Consider the following 17,944-nt stretch of genomic DNA (forward strand, 5'->3'; position numbering starts at 1 on the left):
CCAGAATTTTATTGAGGATTTTTGCATCTAGGTTCATTAGAGATATTGGTCTGTAGTTTTCTTTCTTTGAAGTGTCTTTGTCTGGTTTAGGTATCAGGGTGATGTTGGCCTCATAGAATGAATTTGGAAGTTCTCCCTCCTTTTCTATTTCCTGAAGTAGCTTGAAAAGTATTGGAATTAGTTCTTCTTTAAAGGTTTTGTAAAATTCTGCTGTGTACCCATCTGGACCTGGGCTTTTCTTAGTTGGTAGTCTTTTTATGGTTTCTTCTATTTCCTCAATTGATATTGGTCTGTTTAGGTTTTCTATATCCTCCTGACTCAATCCCATTTACTTTTACTTGTGTGTGTGTGTGTGTGTGTGTGTGTGTGTGTGTGTTGAGTTCTGTACAATTTCATCTCGAGTGTTGGTTTGGCTTCTACCACAGTAGAGACCCAGGACAATTATCTCCCCCCAAGGATCCCTATGCTGCCCTTTCACACCATGTGCACCTTCTTCTCATCCCCTCTCCCCTCCCCACTGTAACCCTCGGCCACCACTAATCTCCATTTCTGAAATTCTGTCACTTCAAACTCACACAGTAGGTCACCTGTAGGAGGTGCTCTTTTCACTCAGCATAATTCCCTAGAGTCATCCAAGTTGCTGTGGTCACTGAGGGTTTTGTCTTTTTATTGCTGCATTTTCCATGGTATGAATGGACCACTGTTTATTTAACCATGTGCCAGTTGAAGGGCATTTAGGCTCTCTCCAGTTTGGGGAGATTACAAATAAACTGTTACAAACATATGTGTACAGGTTTTTGTGTACAAATAAGCTTTCATTTCTCCCCAAAAGAGCACTTGCTGGGTGGCATGGCAATTGCATGTTTAGTGCCGCAGTGAACAGACGAGCAGTTTTCCAGTGTGACTTTGCCATTATACGTTCCCACTAGCAATGTGCAGATGATCCAGTGTATCTGCATCCTTGCCAGCCTTTGGTGGGGTTACTGCGTTTAATCTGAGCCCATCTGGTAGGTGTGTAGTGATATCCTACTGTGGCTCTAGTCTGAATTTATGATGCTCTTGTGATGGGTATAAAAATGTGAGCAGGGGCTGGGGATGTGGCTCAAGCGGTAGCGCGCTCGCCTGGCGGCATGCGTGCGGCCCGGGTTCGATCCTCAGCACCACGTACAAACAAAGATGTTGTGTCTGCCGAGAACTAAAATAGAAATAAATATTTAAAAAATTCTCTAAAAAAAAAAAATGTGAGCAAACTGGAGCTTGAGATCAAGATGACCTAAAAGGACTTGACTGGAGCACAGGATGATTTCTCCCCAGGTTCTTCTGCTTCTAGTAAAAGTTGGAAAAAAAAAAAAAAAAAGCTGCTTCCCTCTGCCACACTCTTTCTACATGTTCAGCCTCACCTCCAGCCCCGAGAAATGGAGCTGGCCTCCTACGAACTTAGACCTTTGAAACAATGAGCCCTCAAATAAACTCTTCCTCCTCTGTAATTGTGCTGGTTGTGTCCTTTAATCACAGAAGCAAGAAAGCTGACTAAAACACCCACTGTGTTTTATTTTAGACTATCAAGTCCCCCTTAGCAGGCACATCTTCTCTTACTCATATCACAATAATGTAAGCCCAGAATCTAGCATGGTGCCTAGCATATATCAATTTCATAAAGTGGATGAATGAATGGTTAGGAGGAAGAGAGTGAAGGGCAGATGGATGGGTGAGTGGATGGGAAAGGGAGAACAGATGAAGTTGTGTGGATGGATGGACGGATGGAGGTGAGGTAGGCAGGTGAAGGGAGGTGGGTGGGTAGACAAATGGATGGGGGTAGAGGTGGGTAGATGGGTGGTTGGGTAGGTGGGGGGAGCTGGATGCATAGGGTGGGTAGGTAGATGGGTCAACCTTCTCAAGACATGGGATTTAACCTGGTAGTTATGACTAAGATGAAAAAATTAGCATCAAATTTTTAGATATTTTTAGCCCACTAATGTGAAAACTACAATATTCCAAATCTCTACTTGTTCCACCTTCTTCCTTATAAACCACACAGATAAAATAGATGGGTGTCATTTCACATCTTACTATCCAACACTGTTTTCCACTCACAGGGGTCTCTTACAATTCAACTTGTGTTGTTAACAGCAGATGAGGCACGGGCTCCAACCCATGAAGGTGCACACCTGCTGTCCTTCACCCATGCTGTCTCCTGGGATGCTAACTAGTTGAGCTGGCCTATTTCTAAGGCTAGCTCAATGCCCTGAGAAAAGACTTTGGACTTTTCCCTTCTCCTCTGAAAACTATACTCTTCAAACCAAAGGGAAAACTAGCTGACAGTGTCCCTTCCCACACCCTCTCTATTTCAGCTCATTCTGTGCTCTGGGCACCAAGTGATAATAGAATGTGCCTGAGTGGTTTCCCTCCTCACCTTCCCTCCGCAGGGAGAGGCAGAAGTGCAAAGCTTTGGTCAGGACTCCTATCGTCAATAGTATCAGACTGCTGCACCTTAATTCTTTTTGCACATCTACCAAGAAACCACTTAGTGGAAACATCATTTGAGAAATAGAAAAGGAGTCAATCAATATTCTTATGCATGGCATAATTTATTACATACTACATAATCAATATGTACAGCTGCTGAAATGCACATATTATATATAAGAAAAATATAACCACAGATTAAATCTCCCCAAGAAAACAGGAAAAAAAAACAAAAACACCTCATCCCAGAGTGCCAACAACTACCTCTGGGCCAGCTTTCCCCAGGAGCAAAGTCCATGGGGCCCATACTAAGGGAATTTCACCCCTGCATAGATGGTACTAATGAAGGTAGAAGAATTCAAGGAAAACCATTAGTGCATGAGATGCTTATTATGTATATAGATTCGACAATCTTCTAGAAGGGAACTCCTGTACACCTTGGCCTCCCAGAGCCAAGGCCACAAGACTGACCTTCTGCATATCCTTGGTGAGGAGCTCGGCCATCAGGACCAATGCTAACGATGTAGGTCCTCCCAGTTGGGGTACAGTGGAAACTGCTGGGTAATCAGCGGCACCACACACCTCTGCCCCCCACACTAAGCTGGCCTTCTCAAAAGTTCACCCAGGGGTATTTTTAGTTTTGAGGGCAGAGAACACAGTGTCTCAGCTGGTGGTGAGGCCACAGTGGTATTCTAGAAAGGAGGCCACTGTCTGACCCGCCCAACATGCAATCCAACCATAACAAACCCACAGCCAAAGCTCAGAACCATTACTCAGCCTCTGCTCCCAGGGCACCAGTCCTTACACAGTCTCGCCAAAACCCAAAGAGAAAGCCCTACCCAGAGAAAAGCCATTTCACCTCCACCAAGGAGCTCAGTGGAAAGTTTTACTACTTATCATGACCCAAAATTTTAAAAAGAAAAGAAATAATACTATGCTTTTGAAAGTAACCTGCCTCTCAGTGCGAGGAGGTGGGGCAAGCAAGAAAGAGCTGAGGTTAGATCTTAGATGGAGATGGGAAGCATCCTTTGGGGCTTCTGGTTTTAACCAAGAATCACTAACGCCTGACCCTCCACAGCATTGCCGTGGTTTATGATGCCTCAGAGGATGGGAAAATAAAAGCCAACTACAGCCCAAATCTTCCACCCTGAATAAGTACCAAAAACAACTACCCAAATTAAGGCCATCTGGAATACTTAATCCAGGTGGTGAAAGCCTGGAGCTAATGAAGCCAAAGCTGTGGTTCATACTTATACGAGGGCCAAGCAGACTCAGACAAAGCAAGCACTGTGCCCCAGCCACAAGCAGATCCCTGCCCACCAGCTGTCTCACAAATCAAACCTGTGGTCACACAGGAGATGAGAGAGACACACACAGGGAGATGATGCAGTGCTCACTCTGCTTCATTCCAAGAAAAATGCAAAGAACACCTCCTACTGACATTGGATCACACAAGCTCTGCAGAGAAGATGTCTACCTGTCCACCCATGCCTGAGAATGATGCAAGAAGCCCAACTAGGTGAACTCCCATTTGCTTCAAAGTCAAATCTCCAAAGCCGCCTCCTCGGAGTCCATCCCTGATACCAGAAAGGCCACAGTGGCCCACTCATGGTACCAGGCACCCACTGCAGCTGGCACAGCCCAGGACCACACGAGGTATAGCACAGTGATCAGTATTTGATTTCCTCTCTAACTAACTTTTCACTCAACCATGACTCCCAAAGAAAGGGACTGTATCTCCCAATCCTTTCCCCAAGACAAGCTTGAAATAGGTTCAGAAGAAGCTGTTCATGGGAGGACCAGTGGTGTGGATGAGCAAACACAGCCGCTGCCCTTGAGGATTTTGGACTCTCAAGACAGTCACCTCCTTTCTTATACACCATAGAGGGAACTGCTCCCAGGAGCAAGTGCCAGCACAGAAAAGCAACAGCCACCAGGCTCTTGGCTCTCATCACTGGCAAGGATAACCTTGAAAAGCATCTCTCATCAGCCTCTCTCCACAACCAAGAAGCCAGCAGCATCACCTCTACTGAACAACTGAGGAGTCACCCTCAAAGGCATTAAGTAACTTGCTTGAGTTGACAGACCTTGAGAGTGGCAAAGCTACGATTTACCAAGTGCTCTTCCAAGTACAGTCAACCCTCCATGTCTAAAGGTTCCACATCCGAGGATTCAATCTCAAATGTAAAATCTTTAGGGAAAAAAAAATTGCACCTACACTGAACACATGCATTTTATACCTAATTTCCTGAATAATATTGCATTATATTGTTTAGCCTCTATATTGTATTAGGTATTATAAGTATTCTAGAGACGACTAAAAATGCACAGGAGGATGTGTGTAGATTACATGTAAATATGTGTCATTTTATATAAGAGACTCGAGCATTTGTGGACATTGGTATCTTGAGGAGAGGGGGTTCTGGAAGAAATCCCCCGATACATACTGAGGAGACTGCCTCCTAAGACAAAGGAGCCTGAACTTAAAGTTATAAGTAAATTAAGTGGAAAGACATTGCTGCACTCAGTAGCAAGCTTCCAACACATGAAACCTTTGGGGACAACACACTCAGGCCATATCCAAACCATAACAAGTACCTAATTTTATGTGGTAGTTTTGCACTTACGAATGTACTATTTAGTTTGCAAACTTCTGAGCTTTCTAAACAGGAATCATATCTAATCTATTTCTCTGCAACTTGTTTTATTAGCTCAAGGTCATGGTTCAGAAATTCATCCATATTGACAAAATTATGACTATAATTAATTCTATTTCATGAAATAATTCACTACAATTCATCTACTTCCCCAAAATGTACATTTGGATCGACTATTTCCAGTTCTTCCTTATTGCAAATACCATAGCAAGGAACACCAGGGCTCATGGGCCCTGGTAGGATGAGGAGGTTCTCCAGGGTGTGTGTCAGGATTACACTGGTACCTGTGTCTCTTTGGCTTTACTAGGTAATGTATTCCAGAGGAGCTTCACCAAGAAGCTGGATGAGTTCAGGAGGCCAATATCTGATACCTTCAGGGGATTTTTGTTTTGTTTTTGGACAAACTGGACAGTATGAAATGATATCTTATGGTAATTTTAAGACATATTTGCTTGATCATTAATGAAGTTGAATATCAAGCTTATTGGTTATTTCTGTTTCCTCGTCTATGAATTCCTTTTCATATACTGTGTCATTTTTCTATTAAGCAATTTATCTATTATTATTATTATCATCATCATCATCATCATCAGTACTGGGAATGGAACCCAGGGCTCTTCATACGCAAGGTAAGCACTCTACCACTGAGCTACATCCCAGCCCCTGAAATCTCTTCATATGTTCTATATACTAATTATTTGTCAGTTTGCAAATAATTTTAATTAATTAACTTTCCTTTCACTTCCTGTATTGTATTTGAATGAATAATCTTTTCCACCAGATCTGAAATGTTTGCTGTGTCATAAATCAAATTTCCATATATATGTAGTTATTTTCTAGATTCTATTCTGGTCTATTCATCTATTTGTCTGTCCTAGTGCCAATATAACCATGTCTTAATTATTATGTCTTTATATATCTGGTAGGTCATAGTTTCCAATTTTGGTTATCAAATTTTTGCTAGCTTCATAAGTATAAATTAGAAAATATCCTGGGAAATATTGAAATTATTTGTGCATTTGATGTTTGACAGAAATCATTCATTAGATTTTTGGTTTGGTTTTTTGTTTGTTTTTTTAACAAATACACACACACACACACACACACATATACATATATACACAAGGGTAGAGGGTTCCAGAGATTGAGCTCAGGGGCACTCCACCACTAAGCCCCATCCTCAGCCTTATTTTGTATTTTATTTAAAGACAGGGTCTCACTGAGTTGCTTAGTTCCTCACTTTTGCTGAGGCTGTCTTTGAACTAGTGATCATCCTGCCTCAGCCTCCCAAGCCTCTGTGATTATAGGCGTGCACCACCGTGCCCAACACTACTGATTTATTTTAATGGTTGTAATGGTATTAGCCTTTCTATTTCTTCATGAGTTAATTTTGTCATATATATAGAAATTTGTCTGCTTTGCCCACATTTTCAAAATTATGACCATAAAGGTAGTAAAACATACTCTATGTTTTTCATCTCTGTAATACCTATGGTAATCTGTTTTTCCATTCCTAATATTGTTTATTTGTACAGTCTCTTTTTTCTTGATCAATCTTGTCATTGATTATTTCATCCATTTCTGCTCTTTTGTTTTCCTTCCTTCTTTCTTTGCTGTTTCTACTCCTGCTCTAGATAAACTAAGAGTTTTTAGGTCATTTTGTTACTACCTTCCAACTTAATTGCACTAGAATTAGAGGACATGATCTATATAAAACACATCCTTTGAAATGTGTTGGCCCAATATGTAGTCATTTTGAACATTTTGTGTGTTCTTAAAAAGAATGTGAATCCTATGGGCTGGGGTTGTGGCGCAAATGGTAGAATGCTCACCTAGCACATGGAAGGCACTGGGTTTGATCCTCAGCACCACATAAAAATAAAATAAAGATATTGTATCCACCTAANTATAGTTATATATATATACACACACTATATGTAAAACAAAGAATCTATACATATATAAAAGTTTTTGCATTCAACACTGGAGAATCCACCTTCATATATATATATATGAAGGTGGATTCTCCAGTGTTGAATGCAAAAACTTTTATATATGTATAGATTCTTTGTTTTACATATAGTGTGTGTATATATATATAACTATATATATATACACATACACACACACTCACACACACCTATATATGTGTGTATGTATATATAAACACACACATATATATACACATATATATATATATATATGTATTTTGTGCATACATTGATTTATATGTGTATTTGTTTCTTTATATGAAGCTTATTAGTTGTATTGTTCTTCAGTGGGTTTTTTTCCTCCACAGAATATCGATTATTGAAGGAGTTATATTAAAACCTCTCCCTATAATCATTGACTTACTTATTTTTATTATGGTTCTGCTTTTTCTTTATATATTTTAAAGTAAACAAATTTACACTTGTGATATCTTCCCAAACTCTTCATTATTAAACAATGAACCTCTTTGTCACTAGTAATGCCATTTGCCAGCTATGAAGAAAGCTGTACCAGTATTTTATTAGGGGATGTAGGAGTTTGTATTTGCCTAGAATATCTTTTCCCACCTTTTACTTTCAAACTTTGTTTCCTTCTGTTTTAAACATATCTAGTTAGGAAGCACATCTCTGGATTTTGTTTTTTGCTTTCCTTTATTTCTGAGTGTTTTTTTTAATCCAGTCTAACAATCTTCATCTTTTTAAAGAATCCATTTATTCTGGTAGCAATTATTAACATATTTTTATCTATTTCTTCCATCTCTTTTGTGTTTTCATCTCATTTCTTCCACATTTCATCTTTACCTTTAGTGACGAAATTTCTAACAAATGAAGCTCATCATATTTTAATGAAGGGAAGGAATTATAGTTTCTTACCAACCCTATTTTGCAGAGAATGATAAATTAAGATTCGACGGGAAACACTTTCCTAATGTTAGAAAGCTGATTAATGACAAAGCCAAGAGCCAAACATGAGTAACACAGCATCTGGTACTCTCCCACTTCTTAACTGGTCCTTAACCAGGGCTATAGTAGAAAGATTTGACATTTTACTACAAACTGTCTGCAAAGTACTTCAAAGTAAGGCAAAAGACAAGTGCTAAGCTACTCATTTGCACATGGGAAATCTAAGACTTAGAGACATCTATAGTATCTATGAGCAGAGAAACTCTGTATTATAAATAAAAGCCTTAAATTTCTAGAAATTCTGAAGTTCTGGGAAAAAAAGAAACTAAACAGATGTTTATAGGGGGAAAAAATATGAAGAGTTGAGGTGGATATACCCATAACAGCTTGGAAATTTTTTAAAAGATTATACTATTTATTATTAGTTTTGCTCAGAAAGTTGCATGAAATTTAAATATATTCAGATCTGACAGCATTTTATATTTTAGTTTTTGCCACTTTAGAAGATGGAAACAAATACTTGAGTACAAAAAAGTCATTGATATTATATTTAACTTTAAGAAAGTTGGCATGCTGTTGGGATTTCCGATTTTCCAGAATGAGATCTAGTCAGCCTAGAAAGTAACAATTTTCAAGAAAGAGCTGAAAAAATGTCCCAAGTCCAGTGCACATATGTAATCACATGGCACCCGTGGGAGGCCAACCTTACGGGTGACTGAGTTACACTCCCCAGCTGAGTGCTGAGGCGCTCAGTCACAGAAATGGGTGTGTCTTGCTACAGCCCCATGGGTGAAGCTATGCTCACCTGTTCCTTTGTAATATAACCCCTTGCCCTGTTTAGGATAGAATCTTCCATGGAAGTGCCTTGTGTGTGTCCCCCCCTCTTACTGTGCCCTTGGGTGTGGCCTACCCAGGTGTCAGTCACCCTGATGACAGTGGACATCATGAAGATAGACTCAGCCCCCTGAAACCTGACCCCTTGCCTCATTTGAATAGCTTCTCCTCAATAAAAGGGGTCAGCGTGTGCTCTCGCTCTCTCTCTTTCTGCGGACCCTTAAGGCCAGAGGAGCCATCACAGCAACCCCAAAGACAAAGGTATTTGTGTCTCTTGTGTGGTTATTTCGTGCAGCCCAGTTAGCCCAGTTTAACTAGAGTGACCCCTGAGCCTTTTAGTCTCGAGAACAGAAACCCGACAGGCACCTGTTCCTCAGTCTCCCTTTCTGGTCTCCCTCCCAGAAGCTGCTTCTGATCCTCGGTTTCATCACCTTCATGAACCTCCAAGAATCAAACATGCTTCCTGAGTTGACTTTCAAGTCAGTTTGCTTGTGTTTTGTTTTCACCTTACAGATTTTGAAGCACAGACTCATTTTTTTTTTCACATTAAAAATTGAGATTAGGCAAGAAGCAAGTCTCAGAGGATCCTGGGCAAAAGCCAGACTCCTGGTATGATAGAGCAATCCTCTGGTACCTCAGGCCTAAGAAGAGGGTCACAATTCTGCCTCCTTTGAAAGCACTTCATTATTATTAACACATATTATTTGTACACATTTATGGGCTTTACTGTGACATTTCTATATGGTGCCTTGACCATGACCATCCTCCTTCCCTCCACCCTCTCTTGCCTTAAATTTCTAGAAATTCTGAAGTTCACTGCCCCCTGCCCTATTCCCCTTCTCTAATAGTCCCTGTTATGCTTATGTAAGCATTTCTCAAATACCCACTTTAAAGAATCCCTTATTCTGTAATTCAGGCCAGGGTGAGAACAAAATACTACTGGAATTCTGATCTAAAACAGCCACAGTAGCACACCTTACTTGACACTAAAATTATGCTCACATCTTAATCAAATCATTCACTTGCTTTTAAACTTGTAAGTGAAACCACGTAGATTCTCCCCATCAGGTGGCTCTTTACAAGATCATTTGATCAGCAATGATCTTAGAGAACACTACCTGAAGTTGGTTTCACCCTCTTGTTCAATGCCTTAAAAAAATAACTTGGAGGAAATAAATGCAGGATGAGAACATAAGACACCTTTATCTTAAAGGTCAATACCTGTGTCTCTTGATTCTGAGCTCAGAACTCCACAAAAAGCTAAGCAGAAAGAGGCTTAAAAGGAAATGACGCACATACCTTCCTTACAAGCAGTGTGGCCATTTGAGACACTACCATATGGCCAAGGAAGAGCCACACCAGCCTCTGCTTCCCCCATTCCATCCAGAAGCTCCACTCAAAGTCGGTTGGGTCCTAAATAGGTTGAAAGAGGAGTTGATACTATCAGAGAGATTTTAGCACATGTCTGAGTCAGAACGTAAGTTTCAGTGAATAACACAACTTCCAAGAAGATCAATTTGATCCTAAATCTGTAAAATAGCATTTATCTACTTTTAACCATTCCCCACACAATGACCCTCCATCCATCCAAAACTGTTCCCTCCAGACTGGCTGGTCTTGGGGCCAATCTCCAAATAAACCTCACATTTTCTCTATAATTCAGTATCTTTTGCTAAAGTTGGCCCCTTGGGACCCTCTATGGGATAGAAGCTATTACCATCCCCAATTTGTAAAAAATGAATCAGGCTTAAGGACATCAATTCATTTACTGAAGGTCACAAAGATAGTACAAGTAATGAATTGAGGCTGTCTCTGTTTAGACACCAAGACGCCTCCTTTAACAACAGAATGTAAATTGGACACTAATAAAATCACTTACAGTCAGTCATGTTAAATCTTGCTGTCATTTACAGGCAGCAGGGTAACTGAATAGAGAAATTAGCCAATTTTATATAAACTGAAAGAAAGAATGAGAGATCCACTTCCCTTCCCCTGGAGAAGTTCTGCATCAATGGAGGGCTCTGTGTCTGCATCTGTACCAGGTCCCATATCTCTATGATGCACCCTGGCAGGGGTAGATGGAAACCCCCGACAGCAACAGACATGAGGACACTTAGGAGCCAGCATCTAAAAGCCATAGCCTCAGGAGCCCCAGGGGAAATCATGGTGGCCAAGTTGAGCATGGAGAAAACAAACACAGCTATGGGCCACCCTCTAAGGGCAGAGCAGGCTTGGCCACTGAGCAGCACCATCATGATGGAGTCAGAATCTTCTAGCCAAATTGTGTGGGTGGGGAAGGAATGTTCCAATGACTACTGATATTAAACGCTTTTTTTATGGATCTCTGTAAATGGATCTTGGAGCCCCACTTAATTGCATTTAGCAGTGAAAACTGTTTTGCACCTGAAAATAAAGAAGTAATTGTATACCAGTTATATATGTTATAAAAGTTCTATTTTCTAGAAAAACCTATCTTGATTCATATCAGAATATGAATGCTAAGGGAACAAACCTCAAAGACTTAGCCTAGGACCCCAAATCTACACTCACATTTGTTGTGATGACCTTGAGACATAACCTTTCTGTTCTGTTTCTTCACATGACAATAGCATTTATTGGTATTTATGAGATTTAAATAAGAACATATTCAAAAAGAAATGTTACCTGCTATTCCCTTATAGTCCCATGAGTGCCCCATCCATTTTTTTTCATTGTTAATAGATTTCTTTATTTATTTGTTTATATGTAGTGCTGAGGATCGAACCCAGTGCCTCACACATGCCAGGTAAGTGCACTACCACTGAGCCACAGCCACAGCCCCTGCCCCATCCATTTTAACCACCAGCCAAGACTATACCATATTTACTTTTTGCCTCTGTTTAAAAAAATAGTTTTTCCTATTTTTACAAATAAAGAAATATGATTCTGTGTATTCTCTAATAATGCATGCTCCCCACACCCCCAAGGTGCTAATACACACACAACCTGCTCAGAGAATCCTTGTCCCCTGCTGAAAATCATGGAGCTAGTAGAATTTCTTCTATTTAGAGACAGCACCACATAGCCAGGCAGCAGAGCAGAAAACTCAAACCATTAACCTGGCTCTCCATTCCTGATCCAGAACTACTGCCCCATCTCTAAATTTCCAAATTAGTTAAAGGTAAGCAAATTTAAAGTTCATGTGATAAGGCCATGCTGGTAAATACCACTCTCATAACAGGGATAAAGGCCAAAAGACACCAAAAACCAAAATTAAGTGTTTTCATTATACCATTCAAAAAAGACTCTGACATTTTAGCTTTATAAGTGGCACACGACTGTAATCCCAGCTGCTCGGGAGAATGAGGCAGGAGGATTGCAAGTTCAAAACCAGCCTCAACAATGGGAGGCACTAAATAACTCAGTAAGACTCTGTCTCTAAATAAAATACAAAATAAGGCCGGGGATGTGGCTCAGTGGTTGAGTGTGCCCCTCAGTTCAATCCCCAGTACCAAAAAATAGAAATAACTTCATATATACATATATATACATACACACACACACACACACACACACACATAATGTTTTTGAACACTAAGAAATTTCATTTAGTATTCATGACCCCAGTCTTAACTATACCTCAAAACTTTTCCAAGTTTAAGTTTTTAGGGGCTGAAATGATATAAGTAACAACAACCAAAAAAAAAAAAAAACTTTGTTCCATTAGAAAGCCAGGACTACTGAAAATTGTGTGCTGATAAAATCCCATCAACAAAAATTATATAGTCTTTCCCTAATTCTTTCAGAAAATATTCATTTAAAAGAAAAATGACTTTCCTGGCATCCCTAATAAATATTTTTGAGAACCCCCCAAAAGAGAAAAACATATATATGTATTTATATATATATATATATATGTATGTATGACCAAAGATCTACCACCCAGAGGGTGCCTCATCAACACCCCCTAAACCCAAAGCCAGCCCAGTAATCTATACAAAAAAGTACTCAATAAACAGTACAATTCAATACTTAAATCTACATCACAGATGCCCGACATTCAGTAGGCCTTTAAAGTGGTCAGGGGTGTGGAAGGAGCAGAGAAGTCAGGCAGCCCAAGACCTCCTCGTATTTCTGCCCTGGTTTGAACATGAACAAGCCACTTACTATGTGGGCCTGAATCTCCTTGTTGGTACCATGAAGAGCTGAACTAACACAGTGTCTAAGATTCCTCTCAGAGGGTGGAAGAAACAGTTATTTTCTAGGACAGAAGCCCTGAAGAGCACTGGTCACCCACGCTCCCATGGGCTGATCTGGCTGAGTGTCTACCTTTTAGCAGAGAAGGGGTGATCTCCCATCTTCCATCCCACATGACCAGGGAAAAAGGTTAAAAGAAAACGTTCCTGGTAAATGAGGACTTAGACTATCAACTCACTGCTGATAAAAATCCTTCCTCTTTCCTGCATGAATTTTCATTACCCTTAAGCTTGGCCAGATCCTAACGCCAGCATCCTGGTCTCTTGGTGGGGTATACACTGTCATCATAGGGGGAAAGCTAGGACCTGATTTCTGTGCTTTGTCTTGCATTCCCCCATACAATCCTGAAGCAAGCCACAGGCCCGAAGCCTATCTTCTAGCTGCAGACGACAAATGTGGCTAAAAAGTCCAGGTCAATAGACTAAAATATTGTTAAATTGCCAAGCGCCAAGCATAATCTCAAAGCACTGAGCAAGATGTCACCAAAAAAAAAAGAAGAGAAATTTGCCCTCAGCCATATCAGTTACACCAAATTGTCACTCAGTCCATGAATCATTTCCCATCTGCAGTGAGTATGATCAGGAGTGTTCTTTTATTACACGTACGGATGGCATAACTTCCCATTGGTCCAGAAGTCCACAGCTACAAATGAAGCAGCTTCTAGAGAAGCCATGGAAGAGTCTCAGCAACAGCACATCAATTAGTCATTGTTATCCAGGAAACACTGGGAGTCACTGTGAATCTCATCCCTGCCTTTGTTCTGTGCAGGACCTACTGTAGTCCTGGGATCTATTCTCTACCAGTTGAGGTTTACTCCGTGTATTCTGTCCCCTCTGCATACCACCACAATAATATGCTGAAGACCCTACCTCATCTTGTCACTCCTCCCTCTAGATATTCTTCATGCTTCTCCTAAGCATTCCAGAGAAGCCTTTTCAATGAGACTCCTGGCAGTTCTTCGTAACCTAGACCATCTACCCCACTACCATCCTACCTGCCCTGTCCCCCTCATCCCACATTACAACATACTAACCATTACCCAAAAGTGTCATGTCCACATGGTTGGGCCTTCTCCCTCTGTTTGGGGAAACTTATCACTCAAACATCTTATTAATGACAGCCTACCATACAGGTCTTAGCTTAGGCAGAAGCCTTCTCCTAAGCCACCTGTTCCCACTCTGGATTCAGTGTCCCTCACCAGGACCTTCATCCAGACAGTCTCCCACATTGCACTGTGGTTGCAGGCCACTAGACTACAAGCTTCTCTTTTGACACTTAGCATTGTCTCCCCCAGTAAATAAACAAACTAGACACTTGAGGAAAGTATGTTGAAAAGATTAACTGACTACACACTATTATACATGATTCAAATCACTGTTAAGAACCTGGCATAAGCACTGACTATTGAGAAAGGGGAAGAAGAGATACAAAAGGTAGAGAATCTGGTACCTGCCCTTGAATGCCATTATAAACACAGGCAGCAAACATAATAAACTCACAGAATATTTGTGGTAGATGATCGGTTCTGCCTATTACCTGCACGAATCAAGGCCTACTTTCTAATACATCACTCACTCATTTTAGAGACAAGGAAAAAAAAAAGTACTATTACAACAGATGATCCATTGTGGTTCAATTATAAGAATTAAATAAATTAAATATGGAAAACATTTGGAATAATGTCTGGCATTTATTAAATACTATAGACATGTTCATTAAGTAAATATGTAAACAAAGAAACTCTATTTCACTTTGATAGCCCCAGAAACAATAAATCCAACAGTTTCCAAGCCGCACATACTCAAACCCATGGAGACACCTATGGGTGAAATATAAGAGAGTAGAGCTGTTCAAGCTCCCAACTCCAACCATAAGAAAAGAAAGGGCAGCATCCATATTCAGAGAAGCTGTGACTTCTAAAATGCCATGGGAAAGCAACCATGTTAATCTTTTCCTCAAAAGAAGATTCCTGTTCTGTATGGCAGACGCTGCTGATGGACTCAATCATCATCTCTCCAATCCCCTCTAGCATGACTCCCTACACAATAGAGGTGAGGTTCAGAACTACATATCCCAGAATTCCTTGTGGCTGGCATGTCTGCAAATGGCCTAGCTTCAGAGGAAACAATTCATTGTGACTTTGAAGGTAAAAAGAATATAACATAACAGATAGGCTGTGAGATACATCTGGAAGAATGGCGGCAGAGACCCTTTGATTGTTCTTCAGCAGCCATGTTAGAGACACCAGGGTCTGATCAATCCATGGGTGCTGGGGCTTCCTGGTGTGGCAGTTTTTGCTAGTGCACCCACAGCACAGGTTCTCAAGCCAGCAGCTGTACAGCAGCAGCAGTTTTGCAGAGTGGCTCTGGAAATTCACTTATGGTTGCTCCTGCAGCCCTTTCAATTATTGTGAAATACCCTCAAATCCTTGCAATAATTGTTCTTTTTTAAATGTCTGGATTGGATTCTGTTGTCTGCAATAAAACCTCAATTAACATACTATGAAAGAATAAATGCTTCTTCTGATTGGTATCCAGCTCTAGATTTATAAAATGAGCATTATGAACATAATGTCCTTTAAAGAACATTATTCTGAAATAAATCTATTCAATGGAAGAAAATACCAGTTAGGTCAATCCGTTAAGTGTTCAAGAACTGAGCTGGGTGCAATGGTGCACACCTGTAATCACAGCTACTCAGGCAGCAGGAGAAATCCACGTTTTCCAGCCTGAGCAACTTAGCAAAACACTAATGGTGAAGGGAAGGTATGTAGTTCAGTGATACAGGACCCCCAGGTTCAATCTGCAGTACTGCTCCCCAAAAAAAAAAACAGATAATAGAGGCAGTGAATGTTTGTTACAGCAGATTCACCAATTTATGTATTCCAAAACAAATCAAAAAACGACCTGCCTTCTTCACCAATTTGTATTTTTTCCCCTCACACAGTGAAAATGGTAGAAAGCTAAACATAAATATAATTACTTCTTTCATTACCCTCAGATCCAACATGTTGCAAAAACAAAACACAAGAGAAACACTAGGCATTTTTGTGTATCTAAGTCCCAACAACATTATTTGCTTATTACTTGCTTTGAGACTATGCCTGATTCCTAATTACACTGAGTAAAACTTTCCCTGTGATCAGAGAAAACCTTTAAAAGGTCCTCAAAATCACAAATGTTTCCCTGCACGTTCAAAGGCTGCAAACCCACCTTAATGGTCTATAAATCTCCAGATGAGAAACACAAAAGGAGACTAATTTTGTAGAAATTCTACAAAGAAGAAGCGTTGCTCTCTGGATGAACTCGGGCTAATGATTCACCGAGCAATTATTGGAAGAGTTTTCTTTTTCTTTCAACAGCTGCTTTGCTATTTCTAAAATCATTTGAACTAAATCATTTTACTGCTCACCATTTCCAGAGACAATACCCTCTCCCAACTAAAACTCCTTAAAGGTAAAATGCTTTCACTAATAAAACTTTTTTTCCTGCAAAGAGCAGAGTCTGTGCTGAAACATCTTTTCCATCCTGTGCAAATAAAGATATTTACAAGGATGGAAATGGTACCAAAAAGAGAGGTACAAACAGCACCAATCTGTGTGCCATGCCCAATCTCTTCAATGCCCTCACCATCTAAGACAGGTAAATTGATCCAGGGTATGATGGCAGAGGAAAAGAGGTTCATGAAAGAAGAAAAGAGAAGCCCTCTTAAGAGGACTTGATTGAATCATGATGACCTAATTAATGCGGGTAAATTCTTTGAATATTTTCAACCCAACTGCCAACCTGAACTCCATAACAGCTTCTGGTCACAACAACTCTTTACTAACCTAATTCTTAGAAGTTACCCTGGATTATGAAAGAAAAACATATCCTTGATTTAACATGGATAGATTTGTTTCCCTGATTTATCTGTTTTATGTTCCTCCCTTTCTTCCTGAAGCTAACAAAGAATAAATCTGTATTCGTCCATTTTCTTTTCTATTTGTTGTAACATATTTGCACATGCACACAATATAACAACATTAGTCCATTTTCTGTTACTACAACAAAATAACTGAAGCTGGGTGCTTTATAAAGAAAAAAGGTTTATTAGTTAACAGTTTTGGAGGTTTGAGGGCCTAGAACCAGATCTTGGAAGGACCTCATGGTGGATGGCATCGTGGCAGGAATGCATGTGAGAAGAAGATATCACATGGCGATTTAGAAAGCTGGAGAGAAGCTGGTATTTTGTGAAAAGTAAGTAAATTCTGTATGAGAACATGCCTTGGGTGGCCAAATGTCCTCCTACTAGGCCCTTCTTCTTAAAGGTCCCATCACCTTTTAACATCACCATACTGGAGACCAGGCTTCCTACATAGCAACCACTGGGGACACATTCAAGCCATATCCAAACTATAGTACAAGGTTTGAAAAGAAGCATTAAATTCCAGGATGAAGTCAAAGGCATGAAAACTACATTATTTCCCCCACCCTTTTCCAAACCGGAAAAACACTATATTTTCTATAAGGTATATGGAGGAAGAAAGAACTGTAAACAATGAGCAGGACTGAGAAATAAGTCAGGGATCACGAAAAATGTAAGAGCTTGGAATGACTAGAAAGCAAACTGCACAAACTCGCAAGACTCCCCAGGGACACACTCTGCTAACAAATCATACAGCTGATTCATGTCACTTCTCCAGAACACCAAAGAAACAAGGTGTGTCCCAATAACAAAGAAAATGAAGATCTCTAACCCCGAGGTACCACAGCCTCCGACAAGCCCTCAGAGAATATGGTTTCTGCCCAGGAAATCATTGCACATTCAAGCAAGCTGGTTTGCACACAAGATCTCCAAGTGGCCGGATGTGGTGCA

At 40.3% G+C, this 17,944-nt stretch overlaps 1 protein-coding gene across 3 annotated transcripts in view; it reads right to left on the reverse strand.

Moving 5' to 3' along the window:
* Hhat (hedgehog acyltransferase) overlaps positions 1-17,944 on the reverse strand; it is a 330,730-nt gene that overhangs the window by 266,257 nt on the left and 46,529 nt on the right. For all 3 annotated transcript variants that reach the window (XM_048809436.1, XM_048809435.1, XM_048809437.1), the window contains exon 4: positions 10,151-10,264. In XM_048809436.1, the coding sequence (XP_048665393.1) occupies positions 10,151-10,264 (114 nt within the window). The remainder of the gene's footprint in view (positions 1-10,150; positions 10,265-17,944) is intronic.

This window comes from Marmota marmota, unplaced genomic scaffold (assembly GCF_001458135.2).
Source record: "Marmota marmota marmota unplaced genomic scaffold, marMar, whole genome shotgun sequence".
NCBI classification, from domain to species: domain Eukaryota; kingdom Metazoa; phylum Chordata; class Mammalia; order Rodentia; family Sciuridae; genus Marmota; species Marmota marmota.